The following is a 12,943-nucleotide window of genomic DNA, read 5'->3' on the forward strand; positions in this document are numbered from 1 at the left end:
GCCCTCTCCTGCCTCTCCAGCTGCCCTCTCCTGCCTCCCCTGCCTAAAAACCGTATTCACAGTTTTTCAACATTCGCGGGGATTCCTGGAATGGAACCCCCGCGAATATCAGGGGAGTACTATATCTTGAATCCTTTGGGTGTGACGTGGTTGACTTGCGCAGACATGGACAGTTGTCTATCTAGATGCACACCCAGGATTCTGATTGTGGAAGAGATGGGGAAGTTGGTTCTCCTTAGGGTTATGGAGTTTATTGAATACTTGGTGGCTTCCTGAATGATGTGGGATCATCCAGTTTATACAGCATCTTGCAGTAACACCTGTCAATAATAGTAATATTAATAATTGTACTGTACATATGTTTTGGGGTTATTTGGAAAAATGTTGGGGGTCCTGCTTTTTTCTGTGTATGTGTCGAGATAAGCCTTGCAGATCAGCCTTGCAGCTTTGTAATATAAAGATGTCTGTGGTACTTTAAAGGCCTTAATGTACTAAGGGCCTGATTCTATAAATGGTGTCTCATCGATGGCCGTGTAAAAAATGACCACTTATCGCATATCAATCATACAATGGTGCTCTTTGTAGAATTACAGCTTCGTGGAAGGTAGGCACCAGAAATGTAGGCCAGAGTTTTAAAGGCCTACATTTCTGGTGCCTACTTTTAATGTAAATCACAGCTACAGAGGTGCTTTATGATGTCTAACAACAGTTCCTGAGTTAGCCACGCCTACAGTGGCATTAGGTGTTGTAAAGTGCCTCTGTAGCTACGATGAAGGTGCCTACTTTTTTTATAAACAATTTTAATTGTTTTTAAATGGCTTTTTACACTTAATTAAGGTGTCATTTATGGAATATCGGCCTAAGCCTGAAAAGACCATAAACATCAGCAGTTAAGTTGTCCTGGTGTCTTCCAAATGAAGGTTGAGCTCTCCATGGTATTGATTAGACAGGCAGAGAACTATCCTTGGTACTGATGTTGTGAAGCTGAAAGTGAGTATAGTAAAGAAAAAGTATCCAGTGATGTTCTAATCTAAAATGTCTGAAGATACTTTCTTTAGTTTGAGCAATGTACAATGCATTTTCTCTGCTCTGTGATTACCTCAAAGGGAGGTTAAAACTGTTTCCAGACTCCAACTTAATTTGCAACATTTGTTAATTTATTATACACTAGGAGGGGGAGGAGGGTAATTCTATAACACTGAAGATATATTTAGATGTCTAGAGGGCAGATGTGTGCTGCCTATTCTTATAAAGGAAAATAGATTCTATATATATTTGCCTAAGTAATGCAAATATTTATAGAATAACTCTTAGGGCTCCTTTTACTAAGCTGCGATAGCGTTTTTAGCACATGCAGGATTTTAGTGCACGCTAAACCCGTGTTACGCGGCTAGAACTAACGCCAGCTCAATGCTGGCGTTAAGATCTAGCCCGCGGTGCGCTAAAACCACTATTGCAGCTTAGTAAAAGGAGTCCTTAGATTGGATTTTGGCATTTATGCACATACATATGTTTACGCTTGGGTTTTTAGAATCGTATATCAAGAATCAGTAAGTATATGCCATTATTCATTTACCCACATAGCTGGAATGCAAATATTAGCACCAATTTTATAATTACCCCTTTTTCCTGTCATATTCAACTTGCTATCTATACACCTGCTGCTTTTTCTCTACAGAGGACACCTGAATCTGGCCTTGCTGCAGTAGTGCTTATTACACTGTGTCTTGTTTGTATTTCTGTTTTTCCTAGTGGTATTTTGAATAGTCTCTCTTGTATTTTCCAGCTGTGTCGAGGAGTACAAACTGGCTCCAGATGGCAAGTCTTGCCTTATGCTATCTGATGTCTGTGAGGGCCCTAAGTGCCTGAAACCAGAATCCAGACTCAATGATACACTGTTTGGGGAGATGCTGCATGGTTTTAGCAACAGAACACAGCACGTTAACCAGGGCCAGATTTTCCAGATGACTTTCCGGTATGGTGCTAAAATTTCATCTATCTTCCTTTCACGGACATTTTCTATGTGTGTACATGTTTTATACCGTTTATTGTGTCTCTTTCAAAGCTGTTAGGCTGGTAACTAGCAATTTATCCAGATAAACTGGCCAGCTATAAATTGTCCTCACTTAGCCTGGATGACAGGATAACCAGATTGAGGAAGACTTTCCTTGGGGGTGTATGTTGAGTAGAATCAGAAGATAATGCAAATAGCTTGTACGAGTATTTTCAACTCTGCAGGTGTCTTGTAAAAATCATACCTGCAGAAAAATTTGGATGCAAAAGTGCCATATACCGTATTTTCACCCATATACCGCGCACCCGTGTAAAACGTGCACACAGGTATAGCGCGCGGGGAACACAAATTTATGTAAAACAAATTTAATATAGCGCGCACACGCGTATACCGCGCATGCTAAAACCTCCTCCCGCCTACTCCGAACCGGCATCCCCCCCCCCGCTCGCGTCACCCCCCCTCCCCCGCGATCCTACATCCCCCCCAGCACCGCAAAACATCTCTTACCCGATTGGGCACCGGCACCGGCACCAGCACCAATGCACAGGACGTGCCAGTGCCAGTGCCCGAAGATCCTCCCTCGTTGGTTTGGGCTGGGCTGGGCGGTGCAGGAGAGATCCTCCTTCTTCCTGCGCCAGGCTAGACTAGGCTTTGAGCATTTGCGCATGCTCAAAGCCTTCTGGTCTCGCTCTCTCCGAGATTATTGAGAGAGCGAGACCAGTAGGCTTTGAGCATGCGCAAATGCTCAAAGCCTAGTCCAGCCCGGCGCAGGAAGAAGGAGGATCTCTCCCGCACCGCACCGCCCAGCCCAGCCCAAACCAACGAGGGAGGATCTTCGGGCACTGGCACGTCCTGTGCATTGGTGCTGGTGCCGGTGCCCAATCAGGTAAGAGATGTTTTGCGGTGCTGGGGGGGATGTAGGATCGCGGGGGAGGGGGGTGACGTGAGCGGTGGGGAGGATGCTGGTTCACAGGGAGGATGCCGATTGGATTGAAAAAAAAAAGTTGTAAAACGCGCTCACACGTATAACACACACGGTTTGTAAAATCGTGTATAACGTGCAAGTTATATGCGTGAAAATACGGTACTTTTTTTTGAAAATTGCTATGGCTAGAAAATACCCAAAGTATTTTCTCTGTTTACAATTAATTGTATCCAGGCAGTTTGAAAATTGCTCTTCTACCAGGGCACCTACCTGTTATATAATGGGAATTTGCACACTTGTCTATCTTTTATAAAATAACTCAATGGAAAGTACCTCTCCACACTTAAATACACTCTGATGAGCAAATGCCCCAGTTTATTTTACATTGAGTAGGGGTAATTCTCAAACGTTCACTTAAAACTGGGCACCAGGATGCCACACACTAACATCCATATTTTATAAAGGGTGCTCAAATGCGCATACTTAAATTTGGTAGCACTTCGGAGATGTGCATACAATTAAATTGGGTAACGAGCTAATTAATGCCCTAAATCAATTATTGATGTCAATCGGCACCACTTTGAATTTGTATATGCGTCTTGCTACACGCTGTTCTACATGCGGTGCCCCAATCCCATCCCCCACCGCTTTTACAAAACCACGCAAGAGGTTTTTAGTGCCAGTGCTATGAGCATCGGAGCAGCACAGAGCATTCAGCGCATCAGCCAGTGCTAGAAACCTCTGGCGCGGTTTTGTAAAAGAGGGGGGAGGGGAATAATAGTGTATTGCCATGGGGAGGGCATGGGCCAGCCAGGGCGTTCCGGAGCAAGCAGTGTTATAGAATACCACAGATACACATCTAAACTGAGTGCCAGGATTTACACCTAGTTTCAGCAGATATGAATCCTGATGCCCAAATTTGGTTGTGGAAACTGGTGCTATGTAGTTTTTTTTATAAAGGATGCTCAACCCAGATCTCCCTTTATAGACTAGCATGTACCACAGATTTTTTTTCCAGCTCAGAATTGGTCACCATTTACTGAATCTGGCCCTAAACATGGATTCTTTAACAGCAATTGTGCGTGCAATTTCTTATATAGAGTTCTAGTGTAATTCCTCATTTGCATGCTTATCCTCTATGAGGATTTAACACCTAAATCTCTCCGCTAAGAACAATCATATATTGGGCGGTGGCGTGGTGTTTCTTACGTCTCTGGTGTATGAAGATTTATATACAAAAGCACAGAGAATTGAATTGAATGAAAATTTGTTTTAACTTAGAGTGAAGATATATGGTATATGGATACAATGCTCTAAATATAAATAGTGATTTAGACCATTTGAGAAATAACTCTAGGTGTAAGCACTTATTTCAGCCAAATAGCTGCTGTAATTGCTCATGCCTAACAGATCCACATTCTCTTGCAGTTGTACATGCTGCATTTTGCATGCAAGATTATAGAATACTGACTAAGGGTATTTATGCATGTAACTGCTAATTAATGACAATTAGCAATAATTAGCATCAATTATTGGCACGTAGGTCATTAGCTAATTAAGATATGCATGTAACTGACCCTATTCCATAAATTACATATGCAACTTGTTTGTGCGCTGGATTCCAAGGTTGGGCGTGCAATGTTTTAGAATGTGTGTCTGCGCATAAGATAGAGAATGCTAACTTTATATAGCAAAACTTTATTGTCCATCATTCTGAGAGGAAACACCCATTATTCACCCAAACTCTGCCTCAGGAATGCCTACACATACTGTATTTCAGGTAAAAGTACTACACAAGGGCAAAATTCTGTAACAGGTCACCTGTGTGGTTCCTATTCTATAAAGTAAAATAAGTGCCTACTTTCCATTGTAGAATGCTAGTGTAGCAGATAAAATATGTGCCTATCGTATAGGTGTAAGCACATTATACTAGGTATAGAGCATCTAAATGCATGATATATACATGTAGCTTATAGTATTTTATGTACATAATTGTAAATCCTGCCTAGACTCCTACCTACTGTTTGTATATGCCTACCTGTAAGATTATATATGCATATGTGCGGAATAGTGCTTAAGCAGAATTCTGGCATTTATGCATGTATATGCCATTAAAATGATCACACAGGTAATCAGTATGTAAATATTGGTTTCCACATTATTGTACTACTCCTACTGTGTATATAAAGAAGGCCATTTTCGATATGACAAATACATTAGAGTTTAGCCATTTTACAGAACACACATAAAAATCCAGTTACCAAACGTGCCCTTTTTCAAAATTGCAAAATATCTATCTTGGTTTGTTGTTTTTCTGCAAAAATGGATGCGTGTGTGTTCAATGTGTTCTTTTTGAAATATTTTTAACCCCCCCCCCCCCCCACACACACACATCCAAAATAAGCTATTGGGATGTAGGAGGGGTCAGCATTTTTAGTAGACTGGGCACACAGATGTCTCAGCTGAAAAGTAGGGCACCTTAAGAGGCACTGCAGCAAACTTCACATAAAAAGGCCCAGGTACACATCTCACCAAAAACCCCTTATAGTGTATGGTGAGCCCTCCAAAACCCATCCCAAACCTACTAGACTCAACTCTACAACACATCAATAGTTCTTATGCCTGCCAGTTTCACCTATATGTAGGTACAGTGGGATTAGGGTTGATTTTGGAAGGCTCACAGATCCCATCATAAGTGTAGTATTTACAACACCCACTACACTGCCCACTAGGCTACTTCAGAGACCTGTTGCTACTCTACTAGAACTGGACATATCATCTGAATCTGTCATACAGGCAGGTATATACTGTTTCAGTCACATCTTTGGATGGTGGGAGGGGGGTCAGTCATCACTAGGGGAATGTGTGGAGGGTCATATTTATATCCCTCCAGTGGTCATCTGGTCAGTGTGGCCACCTTTATGGCACTTATTCATTATTAAAATAAAGCTAGACTCAGATGTCCAAACTGTGCCCTGTGCGTATTCTTAAATGTTCAATTATGGCAGAAAAATGTCCAACACTATCATTGGTCACCTTATAGTTCCAAACACATTAACTTAAATTCATAAACTGCTACAGTCAGCTGGAGCACCTAGTGAACACTCAGACCCACAACTTTATCCCAGTGAAATCACGGGGTAGCTGTGTAGAGAGACCATCATAGTGGTTCACAGTCTCACCCACCTTAACAACAAAACTTGTGCTGCATCACTGTAAACACAGGAACAAAACAAGGAATAACTTATCTTGTAATGGTGGGTAATAATCAATACAGCTGCTCCGGGCACCATCTTAATTGCTTCGTCGCATGATTAAAGTTCGCATAGCTGAACATTTGAGCAACATTCGATGCAAACGTGTGTCGGCTCCCTTAGTTGTTCATTGGTTAGAGCAGAATCACATGATTGAGGATGTAAAATACACTGTGTTAATGCGAGCATATAAGGATACAGGTAATGTTGTGCAGTATCTGTTATATCAGGAACACAAGTTTATTTTTCAGTGGCATACCCTGGCCCCAGCAGGATTAAACAGTGAAATAGACTGGTTTCAGTTATAAGGGGAGCAAGTTTTCAGTAGTAACATCTTGTATGATGTCAGATGTGTGGGAGTAGTTAAAGAGGTGTGGCTTGCTGGTGTGTAATCTGACACCAGCAGCGTTCCTGTTAGCAGCATGGAATTCCCCTCCCGGTAAGCCAGAGGCAGAGTGCAATGTATTTTGTGTCACCTTTGATAATTTAAATTCCCTTGCATAGTGTTGTATATTTAGAAAAATGACCAAGTCATAAGCCTTCCTTAGTGCCACCCACTCCACACCTCTAATACACTCCCTTGAGATTTAGATGAACAGCAAAGATATCCATCTACAATTCAGGTTTCCAAAATAGCAAATTGGAAGGGTTTGGCAAGAATAACAACCTTCTGCCCCTGTATGTCACTCCTTGGACATTTTTCATTTTTGAAAATAAGCCCCAAATAACCTAAGGAAAAAGTGAACTTTATGATGCAATAGATGGTGCATTTCACGTCAATGTGGAAGATACCAGCTCAAACAGCTGTGACAGTGTTGTACTCCAGGAAAAGGTTTGGGGTGTGTTATAGGCGATGCTTCAGATTCCTTGCAGCCAATGCAATGGTTTTACATGTAATGACATTTATTATATTTGTTGATTTGTATTTCGCTTTGTATAAGGCAAATGATAAATAAACACACAATACAATGCAATGCAGTGTTTGAATCTTACGAGTAGTTGGTAAGTAATAGTGATTCTTTGTGTGGACATTAACATCCCTGATGTTAGTTGACAGGAAAGTGTTAATTCTGCCAAGGCTGAAAAGCCTGAGATGGATAAAGGAGCGAAAAAGACACTTATTGGTTCATAAATGGTTGAAGAGTGCTGAAAGGCACAAGAAGCCGGGGCCCAATCAAAAGTTTGATTGGCAGGATCTGAAGGCAATTTTTTATTTTTTTTTGCCATCTATTTTAATTTTTGTTTGAACAATCTTGCAATCATCAATGAGTCTTAAGAACAAATAAAGGGCTACAAATCTAAAAACATTTGACACATGTCTCATTCACTCCTGATCGACATGCCCAGAATTCATGAAAATCGCTGGTTAGAAGGAGCCCTTCTATGACAGCTGTAATCTTCACAAGATCTCTCTGCACATCAAGAGATCAGTGTGCTGTCCTTTTTTTTTTTTTTTTTTTTTCTTTTCCACTGCAGTTTCCAAGGCCTTAATTTCCTATCAGTAATGGAGTGGACTTTTCTTGCACATAGTGGCATAGAGCTGAGTTACTTCTGTCTGTAGTCTGGCCTTCTCAGATTGCACTTTGAATAGCCCACTCCTAAGCAAAGATTTGATTGTGGAGGAGAGGGGAAAATGTTCCAATTTGTACTTCAGGGCCAGTAATGAGCCACACTTGGTTTTCTGACAGAGAAAGCTGTAGGAGGCTCGTACACATTATGAAGGCAACGGTGTCCCCCTCCCCGTATGATTATCCCCCTCCTGTTTCATCTGATTTTTAAATTACATTTTTGCTCACACTCTACTTACAGTGCTTTCTTGTAAGCCCATATTCTGATGTCTTTTGAACAAGGATTAGAAAGGCAGCAGATCTCCTGGGTTAAGTATTTGAAAATTAAACAAACTTCTAGCCTCTTATTCTGAATATCACTCATTCAACTAATAAATGTTGTTTATATAATTTAATTTTGCAAACAGTTTCATTGGGCGAATTCTGTATATGGCACCTAAGGTTATACGTACATATCGGTGTCCATAGCTGATGTGCATTCACAACTTAATTGACTAATTAGACTAACTGGCACCAATAATGGCCAATTAACACCTCTTAATTGATGCTAATTGGCACAACTTACACCACCCAGAGAACTCTATTTCCCAGATAAGTCACTCTTAACATTACCCCTCTCCTCCACTGCAAATTTCAGACTTTGGGCTAGATTCACTAACCTGCCCGATCGTGATCGATCTGTGTCCGATCCGGGCAGGTCCGATGGATTCTTCAACTAGTAATATTCAAATGGGGGCGATCGGAGGAATGCGATCCCGATGCATGCGCAGCCCATCTGTAGATGATCTGCGCATGCATCTAAGACCCGTCCAAGCCACAACTTTTTTTTTTTTTTAACTTTACTTTTTAGCCCAGCAAGCCCGTGGTTTTAACCCGCTTTAAAGCTGGGGGTTAAAACCACGGGCTCGCTGTGCGGGGAAGGGCAGGAGAGATTCAGAGGAGAGCAGGGCGGCAGGTAGGAGAGATTTGGGGGATGAGCAGGGTGGCGATTCGGGGTGGCAGGCAGGAGAGATTCGGGGCAACAGAGAGCAGGGCGGCAATGGAGCTAGAGAGTCGGAAAGGACATTTGCGACTGGTCCCCAGCAATCGCTTCTTGGGTTGATTGTCCAGCCCAGTCGGATCACAAAATTTGTGTTGTGAATTGCATCCCTGCCTACTTTGCATGCCGTTCCCCTCATTTGCATGCGTGGATCAGAATTGGATCGGCAGAGAGGTAAGTGAATCGGGCTGGAGTAAAATCGGGTCGCAAACTGATCGGCACACGATCGGTTTGCTTTGTGATGTTCCTTTCATCTAGCTGCCCCCTATGCCTGGAATAAATTACCCAATGCTTTGTGATGTTCCTTTCATCTAGCTGCCCCCTATGCCTGGAATAAATTACCCAAGTTTGTCCATCAAGCCACTTCCCTTCCCTTGTTTAAAAGCAGACTGAAAACCAACCTTTTGATAAGCTTTCAATCCTTAACCCTACTTCTTTGCCCACCAACCCAGCCAGCTGATTAACCGTTCCCATTAACTGTATCCATGACATCTTGTTTGTCTGTCTTGCCTGTTTAGATTGTAAGCTCTTTCGAGCAGGGACTGTTTTCTTACTCTTTGTGACTCTGTACAGCACTGCATGTGTCTGGTAGCGTTATAGAAATAGAAATAGAAATAATTAATGAACATTACTAAAAGTTAAGTGCATTGTTATAGAATATGTTCAATGGGCTTTATTCTATAAATGGTGCCTAATGATGCCTAACTTCTAGGCCCTGGTTGGTGCAGTTGTCAGTCAACCACTAGGTGCCACTTTTTTCTGAAAATTGCATCTTAGAAATGCCATACACAATATCCTGTGAATTTGCTGCAGTTGATAGATATAATAAATAAATAAATATACACACCCACTCACATGCAAACGCGCGCGCACACACACTTAGACAAAATGAGTTGCATAATAATCAGTGTTCCCCCGGTCATTCGCAGTTCGCGGTCCCGGTCATTTGTGGTATTCTCCGATTGGACTTCCTGTGCTAAAGTCAGACTTCAGTGCAGGAAGAGGTGGTCAGAGCATACCATGAGTGATTTCCTTCACTCGCCAGCGCTCCAGCTGCCCTCTCCTGCCTCTCTAGCTGCCCTCTCCTGCCTCCCCAGGCGAAAAACCATGTTCGCGGTTTTTCGATATTCGCGGGGGTTCCTGGAATGGAACCCCCTCGTGAATATCGGGGAGTACTCCATATATATATAAGATTTGACAAGTTCGCAAACTTGCCTTCGTGCGTTTATGTTGGCAGCACTATACAAACAACTCGGTAAGGTTTAATAACCTTGGTATATCAGTGTCTCACAGCTGTGTTCATGTTGACATGTGGCGGTGTCTTGTTGAGTGGCATTCGTTATTGTTGTTTCGTGTTTTTGTGTGCCTGCACAAGAATATCGGAACTTGAATTAGAGCAACAAACATTCAATTTCTTGTTAAACTTTGCAAAAGTGGACTTGAAATCAGGGACATGTTAGTCCAAGTTTATGGGGATAATGCCATGAAGAATATGGCCGTGTACAAATGGATTAAATTGTTTTCTGAGGGGAGAGAAAGCATCACTGATGAAGAAAGGTCAGGATGGCCAGTAACGAGCAGAACTGATGAAAAACATTGCAAAACTTTGTCGAATTGTGCATCAAAATCGTCAGCTAAGAAAACCCTGGTAGACCAAGTAAACATTGATAGAGAAACAGGACAATCATAACTTAAAACCTTGGCATGAGAAAGGTGTGTGCAAAAATGGTCCCAAAGGAGCTCACTGATAAACAAAAGAAAATTAAACGCCTTCAAATTATTCAAAACGTTTCTATTAAACTTATAACTAAATCTAGAAAATTCGATCATGTTACACCTCTTTTAAAAGATGCACATTGGCTTCCAGTCACTCATCGGATAACATATAAACTTTGCTTGCTCACCTTTAAATCTCTTCTCAATAAAACTCCAGCATTTATATATAAACTACTAATCCCATATTATCCAAGTAGAGCTTTAAGATCTAACAAACAAAATTTACTAACCATTCCTTCGCTCAAGATTATCAACACAAGACGGCAGTTTATTTTTTCAGTAACCGCTCCACAGATTTGGAATGCCCTTCCAATTTACCCAAGAAATGAGCATGACCTGGGAAAATTTAAAAGTAATCTAAAAGCATTCCTTTTTAAAGATGCCTTTGATATTTAATCTATTAATTCTTATACCATTGTTTTTTTTAATTATATTTCATAATTTGTTTCCCTCATGTATTTTCCCTTTTTTGTTCTGCTTTTCTATCATGAATTGTATTTCGTTTCCTTTTGTTGCCTTATGTCATGAGTATGTTGGACTATTTTTAACTTTATGTTATTGTTTAAAGTCTGTAATGTATTGTTTCCCACTGAATGTATTTTAAATTGTACATCGCTTAGAATTATGATTAAGCGATTAATCAAAAGAACTATTAAACTTGAAACTTGAAAAGGAGAGTCAAAATTTGCCAAGATCTTTTGGAGAGGCAAGACAGTGTTTTAGGCCATGTTATCCCTAGTGATGAAACCTAAGTGTAGCACTATGACCCTGAAACAAAGCGTCAAAGTATACAATAGAAGTCAGCCAATTCTCCATGACCAGAATAGTTCTGCCAGTGCAAATCAAGAGTCAAAACGATGTTTCTAACCTTTTTTTTATATCAGGGATTGTTCATTATGAATTTGTACCAACTGGAGAAACAGTTAACTAAGTTTCCTATTTGGAAGTGCTGAAAAGGCTGCGTGAAAAAGTTAAACACGACATGAACTTTCCGCAAAAAACGCATGGCTCATGCATCAATGCACCAGCTCACACGGGACTGTCTATGAAGGAGTTTTTAGCCAGAAAGCAAATAACTGTATTGGAACACCCTCACTACTCACCTAATCTGGACTCCAATGACTTTTTTCTTTATCCAAAGATAAATAAAATATTGAAAGGAAGACATTTTGATGACATTCAGGACATCAAGGTTAATACAATGACATTTCTGATTGGCATTCCAGAAAGAGTTCCAAAATTGCTTTGAAAGGTGGACTAGGCGCTGGCATTAGTGCATGGCTTCCCAAGGGGAGTACTTTGAAGGTGACCATAGGGATATTTATCAATGAGGTATGTAGCACTTTTTCTAAAATGAGTTCACAAACTTAATTGTCAGACCTCATGTGTGTATATACCTCAAGAATGACATGGGCATGAACATCAAGCAATTGTATACTACTTCTATCCATTCAGTCGTGTCAGACCCTTGTATACTCTGTAGGCCAGTCTTCGCCATGCTTCCCTGTTTTCCATGGCTTCTTTCAATTGCTTGATATTTATGCCCATGTCATTCTTGATGGTATCCAGCCAACAGGTTTTTGGTCTCTCCTGCTTCCTTTTACCACTGACCATTCCAAGCAGCACCTCTTTTCTAGTGAATTCGCCCTCATCACATGTTCAAAATAGGTCAGTTTCTATCTGGTAATCTTGCCTTCCAGGGACAACTCTGGGTTTATATGATCAAGCGACTCACTACTTAAAATGAAAAAATGGTCAAGGACCTCTACCATGTAATATACAACACACAAAATATAGGTTCCTTATGCAATTGGTTTTGAATATACCTCGAGGGAAAGACCTCAGAAGCCTGCACCAACCACAGAATATTTAATTCTTGCGATGGTTGAAATCAGCAGGACAGGTTATCTATCATCGGTCACAAAACCCTCTACACACCGATTACCAACTTAAATTTCTGGCATCTTAATCGCTTTTACTTTATAGAGCGCTTGGTGTGTAAAAATGAAGTGCACTTATCTGTTTAAAGAGTAAGGCCCGACGGGACCCGTTTCTCCAGGCTAATGGCTTCGTCAGGGAACTTTTTTGACCACTGTGAAACAACAGAAACAAGACAAGTGCTGAGCCAACAATCAGGCAACAGAACAAACATCCAATTGTCTCTACAGTTTACTGTGAAATCGTACTCACTGTATTCAGTCATGAACACACTTCAAAAAATGGCGCCGGAGGTGAACTAACGCCACGCATGCGTATTCATAGCCATTCAATCATGACGTCATCAAGGACGAAGTGAAAAAATTAGAAAAAACTAGAAAAAAGCATGCCAGCCAATATTCACGTTCAGACCAGTGAGTTTTACTGTAC

The 12,943-nt window shown here is 41.1% G+C and overlaps 1 protein-coding gene across 9 annotated transcripts in view; it reads left to right on the forward strand.

Moving 5' to 3' along the window:
- Positions 1–12,943, forward strand: part of ASTN2 (astrotactin 2) — a 1,902,914-nt gene that overhangs the window by 1,308,182 nt on the left and 581,789 nt on the right. For 8 of the 9 annotated variants that reach the window (XM_033961675.1, XM_033961676.1, XM_033961677.1 and 5 more), the window contains one exon: positions 1,787–1,975. In XM_033961675.1, coding sequence (XP_033817566.1) covers positions 1,787–1,975 — 189 coding nt within the window. Of the gene's footprint in view, positions 1–1,767; positions 1,976–12,943 lie in introns of all 9 variants that reach the window. The other variant, XM_033961683.1, reaches the window with a different exon arrangement.

This window comes from Geotrypetes seraphini, chromosome 10 (genome assembly GCF_902459505.1).
Source record: "Geotrypetes seraphini chromosome 10, aGeoSer1.1, whole genome shotgun sequence".
In the NCBI taxonomy this organism is placed as follows: domain Eukaryota; kingdom Metazoa; phylum Chordata; class Amphibia; order Gymnophiona; family Dermophiidae; genus Geotrypetes; species Geotrypetes seraphini.